At 50.8% G+C, this 10,824-nt stretch overlaps 1 protein-coding gene across 1 annotated transcript; it reads left to right on the forward strand.

Annotated features, from left to right (window-relative positions):
• Positions 1-965: 965 nt before the first annotated feature.
• On the forward strand, positions 966-10,513 carry SH2D1B (SH2 domain containing 1B; the record flags this gene model as incomplete). The annotated part of the gene is made up of 4 exons (XM_081121915.1): positions 966-1,192; positions 9,443-9,506; positions 10,037-10,220; positions 10,476-10,513. The coding sequence occupies exons 1-4, from the start codon at positions 1,059-1,061 to the stop codon at positions 10,511-10,513; spliced, it is 420 nt and encodes a 139-aa protein (XP_080978041.1). The 5' UTR covers positions 966-1,058.
• Positions 10,514-10,824: the final 311 nt, after the last annotated feature.

Below are 10,824 nucleotides of genomic sequence, written 5' to 3' on the forward strand. Positions count from 1 at the left end.
CATTCTGCAATATGTAGGGCATCAAATCATCACCTGTACACCTTAAGTTGACACAATGCTGCATGTCAGCTGTACCTCAGTAAAGCTGGGGGGCCCTTAGGCATTACCCCAGAGCTAACTCGGCCTCAGACGGAAACCACCTTTCCCAAGAATGCCCGCTGATCAAGGCAGAAAAGGCTCCGCCGAAAAAATGGGGTCTCTTGCCAGCACCAGGTTGTCTGATAGGTTAGGTGTCTCCGGCCAGATAGATGCTGCTTGGTCTTTCTTCATGGGGACCCATCTCTGCTGTCTTCAGGGTGGGGACTTCAAAGGACCTGAAGGTCTCCACACCAAACCTAACCTCCTCTTTCCTTGCACATGGAAAAGCATCCCGGCACTAACTCTCACCCCCAGGTGTCCCTCCCCGTGCACCTGCTGCCGCCGCTAAAGTGTGATGCTGCGGATGTTAAAAGTGGCTTTGTCCCCGAGTCCAGGAGCCTTGTCCAGGGAATGGGCTGCCCCACCACGGAGTCCAGTAGCTTTTGCTTCTCTTTGGTGTTTTCCATTTTTCATGCCATTTGACCTGTGGAAGTCCTACCCTTTCAACCGGCCCATTCTTTCTGGACATATCTAGATTCACCCAGCACCTCAACACTTTCTGAGCACCTGCTCTGAGCTGAGCATGTACAGTCAAGAGTTTCAGCAGAGAATGGGCACTCACTGCAGCAAAAAGTAGTGCTGTTCTCCCTGCAAGGGACACCAGGAGGCAGAGCAGGGAAACCTGGTGGCTTGGGGTGATATGCCAGGGTGCACCCCAACTCTGGGGAGCTGGATTTAAGCATCACAGCCCCAAGTAAACATCATGGTTCCCAAACAGGCTCTCCCCCACATCCGGGTGACTGACTACTGGCTGTGGCGTTGGTCACCTATCACCCCCACCCTTCTCATTTCCTGACTCTTGTGAAACTTATTAAGTCCACAGAACTGTCTTCAGCCCAGCCAGAGGCTGAAGGTACCTTTCCCACCTGTCAACGCCGCCCTGAACTTGGGGCTGATCCCAGGAACAGGAGAGTGCGGCCATGGACCTGCCTTATTACCACGGCCCCCTGTCCAAGAGAGACTGTGAGAGCCTGCTGCTCGCAGAGAGGGTGGACGGCAACTTCCTACTACGCGACAGCGAGTCTGTGCCAGGTGTCCTGTGCCTCTGTGTCTCGTGAGTAGCCTCACCTTCCCCATGTTTGAAACCATGTAGTGAATGCCAGGCGACAGCCAAGTAGAAAAGAACTTGTATTTCACTCGGACTGTGTGGTGCAAGTGAGCAGAGGGAGCAGAATGGATCCTGCAGGGAGGTGGGAGGAATGTGCGTCCTCGGCTTCCGCCTGCCTCTGTCCTGGTGGGAAGGCCCCACGGGCAGGGCTGCAGGCAGCAAGGTGGCGAGGGGACCGCAGACAAGGAGGTCCAGTCCTGCAGAGGCTTTTCACTTGCTGTGGGAAAGGCCAGGGTCCTTGTGAAAGTTCTATCTGAATCTAAGAGACCAAGTTTTTACGTGTATCCTGTTGGCTCCGCTTATGATAACTTCGATACTAATAATACATCAGATCTTGTTAGGTCTGTAAAGGGCTTCAGCAGACAGCTTCCCCGCTCAGCCTGCTGTGGAGGCTCGAGACGGGCATTATACATGAAGCAGGGCCTGGGCTTCCCAAACTACGTGGCCAAGGCTCTGGGCTTCTTGTGAAACTCCAGGCCGGAGCCATCAGAGTCCCTGGAAGGGCCTTACTCAGGCTGCTGAGAAAGCAACTGGTAGAGAAATCAGCAGGAGCTGGTGGTGTCTTTAGGGATTCTCCTCTTTGGAGAGGCCACTGAGTTTTCTCCTACTTGTTATAGGGTTAAAACCCCACTTGTCCCTGGAATTGCTCCAGCGCGTCTTAGAATCAGGGAGCTGTGGGGACAGAAGTGGCCATCATCGCTAAGAGAACAGGCCGGCCGATCCCTTGCTTTAAGTGGTGCTGAGGACGGGATGGGAAAGTTCGCCTCCACGTGTTAGCAGCTCAAGTTTTCAAGCTCCCCATGATGTTGAGGGTGTGTTCATGCACCTTTAGGCATGAATAATTCCTCTTTCAGAGCTGCATGGTCATGTCCTTCACCTGTTTTTCGCATTAGTTGTTTGTCTTTTCATTGATTTTTTTCCAGTTGCTCTGTGATGAAGACACAACATTAAAAACACAAAGCTGCACAGGCACAAAGATGATTATAGATCGATTCCAACCTCATTTAGTATCAGTTTTCTGTAAACTACTAACCAAATAGAAGCTGGTAGTGTATAAAATACACTGTGCTCAAACTCGGCCCGTGTGGCTCAGCGGTTGAGCGTCAGCCTATGAACCAGGAGGTCATGGTTCGATGCCCAGTCAGGGCACATGGCTGGGCTGCGGGCTCGATCCCCAGTACGGGAATCATTGATGTTTCTCTCTCCCTCTCCCTTCCTCTCTCTGAAATCAATAAAAACATATGTTTTAAAAATATGCTATGCTCAAGTACAGTCCAAACTAAGACATCAAGGATGGTTTCATGTCAGGAAAATTATTAGTGTAACTACATATTAACAGGCCCAAGGTAATAAACTGCATAACTCACTCAAATTTACTTAAAAGGCATTAGGTAAAATTCAACATCCACCCCTTAATTACACACACGCGCGCGCACACACTTACACGCTCCTGCCCACACCAGCTAGACAGATTACCTTCCGCCAGGTGGAGCTCTAGAATTCTCGCTAAAACTGCGAGCGACGAAGACGCTCATTACCACACTACTATGTCCGTTTTCCAAGAGTGTCAGCACGTGAGATTAGTCAAAGGAAACACAAATATTGAAAAGGAAGACACAACATTATTGTTTGCAGCTGAAATGATTTTATACCTGTGAGATCTGAGATTTAACTGGGAAAAAACTTAAAGAACATTCAGTAAGGACATCTGTCTTCTGAAACAAGATACAAAACCGCAAAACCAAAAAAAGGAAAGATGGATAAATATGACCATTATAAAAAATACTGATGTCAAAAAAACTTAGAAGACAGTTGACAAACCAACAGGAAAAAGAAAAACTTCGTTAACATATAAGAGTTTTAAAAGTCAGTAGAAAATGAAGAGAAGTCTACGGAGAGGGGTGATCTGAAGCCGAAATGTGGAGCTGACACAGACATGCTGGACCTCACTGGCAACTAATGAAATACAAATAAAAGAATGAGACATCCTTCCTCCCGTTGTGGGCAAGAATGAAAACTGCTAGCACCCAGAGGGAACAAATGCATGGATAGCCACCCCAATTTCACTAATGAAAACCTACCTTGTAGTCACTGTCCCAGTAAAGCAAATCTAACCCGTATCCCACCACCAGAAGGGATTATGGAGGTTTGCCGTCCATACGTGCAGAGGTGAGGTGTCTGCCCCGGGAAGAGGGACCGCCCTTTCCAGAGGGGAGCAGAGGCCCAGGGGTCACAACCCCAGAGCTCCGTCAGGAACACAGGCTTCCTGTGGGGTCACCTCCCACAGGCCCTCCCAAGTCGGTCGGGCTCAGGCCTCTGTCACGGGAGATGAGAGTAGAATCGCTTATGTGTGTGCACACGGACATGAGCAAAACTGGGCAAGCCCACCGGAGCTCTGAGGTAACCTCTGTTGTCGTGTGATCCCATTTCTGTAAAAAAAAAAAATGTATGGCTCTATCCGTGTGTATTTGTACAAAGTTTCTAGAAGGTGCAGAACTTACCGTAGTGCTCAACCAGGAAACCTGGGAGGGAAAGGCGGTGGGTGTGCTCCTTCCGTTGGATAACTTCTTGGCACCATTTAAATGCCCTCTGTGGAGGCAGGACTTTTGTAACTTAAGAAATGTTTATAAAACTGCAGTGAATCCTGCCTGTTCAGATACTGTGCCAGGCCTGGGGAGGTTCTGAGGAGAGCCCAGGACAAGACCCAACATGTAAACAAACAGAACAAGCCAAGTATAAATTCCAGAAAAGACTGTTTCCCTCAGGTTCAAGAACAGAGGTGAGCGGGAAAGCCTCTGAGCGGAGGCAGGGTTTCCACTGGGGCCCAGGCCAGATGAGGGTCGGTCCCTGGACATGGCAGGAAGCATTCCAGGGCAGCCAGGCAGGGGCAGGTCGCCAAGCAGAATATTTGAAAGCGCAGATGACTCGTGCAGGGCTCTGGAAGGCAGCTTAGAAACCGACTCCTGGGAGAGTAGGGCTGGAGTAAAATGATGGGGTCTCGGGAATGATTCCATCATTAGGGAAACATGGACGGTTTTGAGCAGAGATGGGGCGAAACCGGTGCTGAGGTTCTGGGACTCAAATCTGACTTGGAGAACCTCCCACGGGTGACTGTGGGAGAAACTGAGTCGGGTGGTAGCGTGAGGAGCTCTCCGTGCAGACCAAACAGAAAGGAGGGGACGGGCGAAGAAACGCTGCGGGAGGTGCTGAAGGCAGGACAGATCCCGGCCCACAGTCAGGGCGCGGATTCTCCTAAGAAGCAGACGACATTCCAAACTCCTCTGTGTGTACCGACCGAGCTCGCACATCTGCTAGAGCAAAAGCCACTGGAAATGGAAGAACGGTAAGTCAAATGGACGTCGCCACAATCGCCTCGTGTCCTCTTGGCATGTCCCTGACAGGCAGACGAAGCTGCCGCAGCCTCCAGTTCCTGTCAGGTGTCCCCATCAGACATCCTGGTCACAGTGACACAGGTGGAATTTTATTGTCTCGCCAATCAGCACAGATCCTTCAACTCTAGTTAGTTAAATTCTCCCGTGTGTCAGGCTCCACACTCGACACGTGACTGGTGCCTTCAGCAAAACGCAGCACTTGGTTGGGAAAGTAAAGTGAATAGAACCGTGATGCATGTGGTGACTGCGAGGACGGGACCCCCGGGCACGGCCGGAAGGAGAGCGAGGGGCGAGGCATTCCCAGAGGAGGGGAGCAGGGAGGAGCCCGGGCTATGGGGATGACCGGAACTGTCATCCGTTTATTGGACAAGCCTATGCCGAGGGCCCTCTAGTTCCAGGCGTGGTCCTAGGTGAGAGAGTGACGGGTGCCACAGAGTTAGACCTGCTCTCCTGAAATCACAGGGAGAGGAGACAGCATGACCAAAACAACAGGGGGCCACCACGGGGAGGGACAGAGAGGCAACTTTCAGTTGGGTGCAGAAAAGGTTCCTCTGAGGAGGTCACACAAAGCCACCCAAGCCCTATGCGAGCAAAGTCATACGGTCCACACCACAGCAGGCCTCCCACATGTGTGCAGTAGGCGCCACCGCGGGGCTGCTTTCTATGAGCCAAACTCTGTGCTAACATCTTCCATCGTCACCCCGTGTGCTCCTCGCAAAACCACTTACAGTAGGTGACACCTCTGTTCTGTGGGGAAAGAAACCAGCCTCTTATTAAATCACCTGTCGAAGCCCAAACTCTCAGCATGCTATTGTTTCCTCTCTTGCCCACGTCCCCCGTTCCACTGAAACACGGTCACGTGGTCACCTTGCAGCCGTGCCACAAAGTGCCCAAGCAGGGACCGGGGTGTGGCAGTGGGCCCTGATTGCGGACCCTTCAGTCTGTGTTCCCATCCTCTTTGCTGTGTCAGAACAGCAATGTGCCAGCTTCCGTGCTGGTACCCACCCAAGTAAGAATAGCATGGGAAGGACAGCAGTGAAGGAAGGAAGTCACAGAGAGCTGGCCCGTGGCGACCACGCACAGGAGGTGCTGCCTGATCGCCAGCCTGGTAGAGCTTCCAGGAGATGCCCTGTGCACAGCACTGATGTGTGACTGCCTGAGTGCCCGACGTGGGAGCTGGTCTGCCTGTAGTCAGTGGAGGCCGTATCTGGGATGCAAGGGCTCTGCGTGTGTGTGACAGGAAGGGGCTTCCTGCAGCCACAGGGAGGCTGCAGGGGAGAGGGCCGAGTCCACCCTCCTGCGCGGTCTCACCGAGGAGGCCAGGCCCCGCGAGGCACTTCCCACTCTCAGATTCTGCGATCTTTGGGAAGACTCAAGTTCAGGCAGAAAAAAGAAAACAATCTTTTTGTTGTTTTTGAAAAACCCAATGTAGAGAAAGGTATAAAAAAGAAAGCAGAAATTCTTAGAAGTCAGGGTTTCTGGTAGTGAGACCTCACGGACACCGTGAGCGGATTTCTGTGCACCAGTGGCTGTTACACAGGATGGCCTGCAACCTGCTGCGTTCAGTGCCTCACAGGAACCTCTCCACAGCAGAGACGGCCAGCATGCAGTCCCGCCGTGACTGCTCAGCATTTCATTGACTGGAGACATCCTAACTTATACATAATCGTACATTTAGGTTATTTCCAGTCTGGTCCAATGTACCCAGTGTGATTGGAGACTATTAGCATTTTGCATTTACATCTTTGAAAGTTCGCCCAACTCTGTCCTTAGGATAGAATCCCAGACTATTTAATACTCACACACTGACAAATTTGCACAACAAAAGCTTGTACCACTGCTGTCAAAATCAGTGACAAGGCCAGAAGTCAACCGTCTCAGAAACAGACACATTGCTCATGTCACTGAGCAGACAGCTCCATTTCCTCCAACTGATCTTTCAGGCTTGGTTAAATAAAAATAAACCTGACCATGAACAAGTTTCCCCACAGCGCTGGCCACAGCATGAGACCCACAGCAACGTGTGGGCTGTCAGCAACGGAGCTCAGAGACCTGGCACAGCACCTCCTGTAACCACCTCCACGCCCATTGGAAGGAGAGACTGAGAAGCCCTCCACTCCAGCCTTTCCCATCGCAGCGGGAAACATCATGCAGAGGTTTAGAAACAGCCCTTCGAGACTGTGCATTTTTCACATTTTAAATGGGTTGAAGATTTGCACAGATGACTGAAAATGCAGATATTTCAACACACCAAGTGTCACGAACCTTAGATGTGACTGAGTGACTACCAGGATCTTGGGCCTTCCTGCACGTCGGAGCTGTCCCCACTGTGGTCACTCTCACACTGGGGTCCAGCCTCAGCATGTGGACTAAGGACCTAACAGCAAATACAGGGAACATTCTTTCTATCTAATGCCAAAGACCAGCCATCAAAACCACAAGAGCCAAATGAGCTTAAATTCGGTTTCATGTTACAGCACAAATTCCATTCATGAGTGATCTTTACAGCTCTACTGAGGTATCAGTGACATGAAATAAAAATCGCACAATTCGATGAATGTTGGTATTGGTATACACCATGAAAACATCACCATGGCCAAGACGCTGGAGGTGCAGAACCTCCCTGGGCCTCTTTGTGACCTCCCCTCCCCACCCAGCCCAGGCCCCCATCGTCTGCTTCCTGGCACGTTTTTCTGCACTCACCATGTGTCAATGCATCAGAGGCCCTCTTTGCTGAGCAATATTCCACTCTGGGGACAAGTCACACTTTCTTAATATACATGTTTTTTTATTTTCAATTCCAGTTTTCATTCAGTGCCTCTGCACCCGTTTCAGGTGTTTGCCTGGTGGTTACAGAGGTGGGTACTTCACAGACCCACAGTTTATTTTCTCACTCAGCCTTCACCACGGAAGCTGCCACAAACGTCTGTCTGTGTCTGTGGACATGTTTCCATTTCTCCCACGAGAATAAGAAGTGTGGGCAAGCCCTGGCCGGTGCTCAGTTTTTAGAGCGCCACCCCGATTCGCCAAGGTTTCGGGTTCTAGCCCCGCTCAGGGCACACACAAGAGCCGAACAATGACTGTATCGATAAAGGGAACAACAAATTGATGTTTCTCTCTCTCCACCAACCTCTTCTTTCTCTCTAAAAATCAATCAATCAATAAATCATTTTAAAAAGAAGTGTGGGCAACTGAGTCACGTGTTCAGTGCAGGTTTAATATTTTTAAGAAACTCCCAAGCTGTTCACAGCAACTGCCACCCCCGGGCGCGATGAGTGCTTCTTCCTTTAGGCCCTTAATGGGTGTGCGGCAATATTTCACTGTGGTTTTAATTTACGTCTGAGTATTTGTTCACATGCTTATTTGCCACCCACATATCTCCTGTGATGAAGTGTCCATTCAAATATTTTGCCCATTTTTAATTATTTTTGTGTTTATTTTCCTACTGAGTTTGGTGATTCTTTACATATTTGGACTTACGTTCTTTGTGAGATAGGTGATTTGTAAATACTTTCTCCCATTTTGTGACTTGTCCTTTCATCCTTTACACAGCATATTTCAAAGAACAGAGGTTCTCAATTTTGACAAAGTCCAACTGTTCAATTTTCACTTTTGAGGATGGTAATTTTAGTGTTATACCTGATAAATCTTTGCCCAACTCAATTCACACAGGTTTTCTCATTTTCTCCTTGAGTTTTATAGTTTTGGGTGTCACATCCTGATTTTATTTTTGTGTCTGGGGTAAAAATGAAGTGACTAATTGAAGAATTTAACATAGTCTATATGATGGTTGGATTATAAAAAACCACGCAGTCAGCCAAATGCCACATGCGGGCCTGAACAGTACTTGTGTGAGGAGACGTTACTGAGACCTCTTCTCAAGCTCTGGGGGACTTTAAGTTGCCACATGTGGAGACTCATTAAACCTTTCGTCTGCTCTGTGACGGGGGGACACCCAAGGCCTTATTCTCGCCTCAGGAAACCCCACAAACAGGACTGGAGACTGAAGCCGATTGAAGTCCCCAGACGGTCAGCGACCAGGCTCCTGACCTTACGGCTGTACGGGGTGCCTGACTTCCCAGTTCTGTCAGAACCCTGGCCCTGTGATTCGCGGGCGCAGACGCAGGAACGGGGCTCTGCCAGATAATTCGAACCCCAGGCCCGCGCCCTTGAATCTCCCTTTCACGGCTTCACATTCCTGTGGAGCCTGAACCTGCTTGATGCTGATGGACACCCGCAAGTGCCTTTTTCCCCTGGAGAGCCATTGTTAAGTGGGTGCGGTATCTTACCATGGACAACACCCAGAAGCTGGAGAAACCGTGGAATGCTGGTTCTAGTTACAAAGGCGGCTCCGTTAGGTCTGTTACCTGAATTCTGGTTGAATTGCTTAGCCAGTGGCTCCTGTTCCAAAGAGGAACAGAACACAATACAAATGCCAACACCGTCTATTTTGGTTACACCACCGTCTCTCATGGGGTCACCAGCATCGTTTACTGGACACCAGAGGAAGGCCGGAAGGTGCTCTGTAAGTTACATCTACCTAGAGCTGAGTGAAGACGAGAGACCCACCAACACCCCTGAAGCTGTGAACTCTCTCCCCTTAGCCCCTTGGCCGCAGCCCAGGCTTCCATGTCCAAACGAGGGTCCCCATTCCAAAACCTCCGTCTCTCCAGTTCCCATAAACGAGGAGGTCTGGAAACGTCAGTCGCTTTTGGGATCCACGACTGCACACAAGATGTGATGGTAGGTGTTTCCCGGGTTCGCACGTGCGGACCTTCTGACTCACACAGCCCTCTTCCCACAGGTTTAAAAGCATCGTCTACACATACCGCATCTTCAAGGAGCAATACGGGCTGTACCACATAGAGGTAGGACGCCTCCAACACAGCTGAGCGGGGGGAGGCATCTGGGAGCATCTCACCTGAGACTTTCAGGTGACAGCACTTTACAAAGGGACAGAAATGGGAAGGGACCACAGTGTGGGCCCATTTTGGAATAATCAGGGCTGTTACTCAAAATTTAGACACACAGCAGTGGTCCCTTCGTGGTCAGCTGCACCACTGGACTCCAGGTCAACCGCTGCTGCTGAGAAGACTCAGCCGTGACCAGGCCTGGGTGGGAAGGGCGGTGGGAGGCGTGAGGGTTAGGAAGCCGGGTGGGCTCCGCAGGTGAGCTCGAGCCATCAGCTGGCCGTCTGCGGCATTTCTTTCATTTCTCTTGCTCACCCAGAGCTCAGCAGATAAACTTTTTTTGTTTCTTTTGAATTTACTTCTCTGGCTAAAAAAATTGAATCGTTACTTGAATCGTTAATTACCAATACCTGAAAACCGCTGCCATGAGAAGTGTTCCACGTCATACACACTTGTGCGATGACAAGCCATCTCCTTGTGTTTTGCAGACTGCGAAGGGCTGTCCCAAACAAGTCTTTCCCAACCTAAAGGAATTGGTCTCCAAATTCGAGAAACCAAACCAAGGACTGGTGTTCCCCCTTCTATACCCGATAAGGAGAACCAGCCCCTGCCTGCGCTGGAGGCGGTCGAAGGTGGACTTGGAAGATACTTATGGTAAAACCTCCCACAACGGTCAGAAAGAGGCTCTCCCTGAGCTCCTGAGAACAAGGGCTCTCCTTACTGTGGGGATGCCCAGGGTCTCTGCTGCTGCCCGACTCATAGGAGACCCCCAATTTGGCAGGAGAGCTCCACATGACCCCTCAAGGAGTCACTTTGATGTGGCTTCAGGCTGATCTGGTGTCCTGGGAGAGGCCTCCTTTCTCGAGAGGGGTTGGTCAGTGCGACTCCTGGGTGCTGGCTTCATGGCTCGTCTCTGCTTATCCCCAGAGAACTCTACAAGTGACTACGTGGAGGTGGTGCCTTGAGGACAGGGAGTCAACACTGTTAGAGAAGACATGGGTGAGTTCTCACTGGCGACCCTCCTTCTCTGGCACATGCACATCTGGAAGTTGGAACCTGGGGACAATTCAGACTGTCCTGGTCTGGTGACTGCAGGTGTCCCGTCCACCAGCCTTCGAGAAGCACACAGCACAGCAGCCTCGAAGCCCTGCCCCCTCCATCTTCTTCCTCGCACGGGACACCGGTCGAGCTTCCCTGACTTGCCCGAGGCGCCCAGGTTCACCCCCTCCCTCCCCCAGGCAGGCAGCAGCAGCTTCCACAGATGAGGGCCCCGGGC

Source organism: Miniopterus schreibersii (genome assembly GCF_964146895.1).
Source record: "Miniopterus schreibersii genome assembly, chromosome: 19".
Classification (NCBI taxonomy): domain Eukaryota; kingdom Metazoa; phylum Chordata; class Mammalia; order Chiroptera; family Miniopteridae; genus Miniopterus; species Miniopterus schreibersii.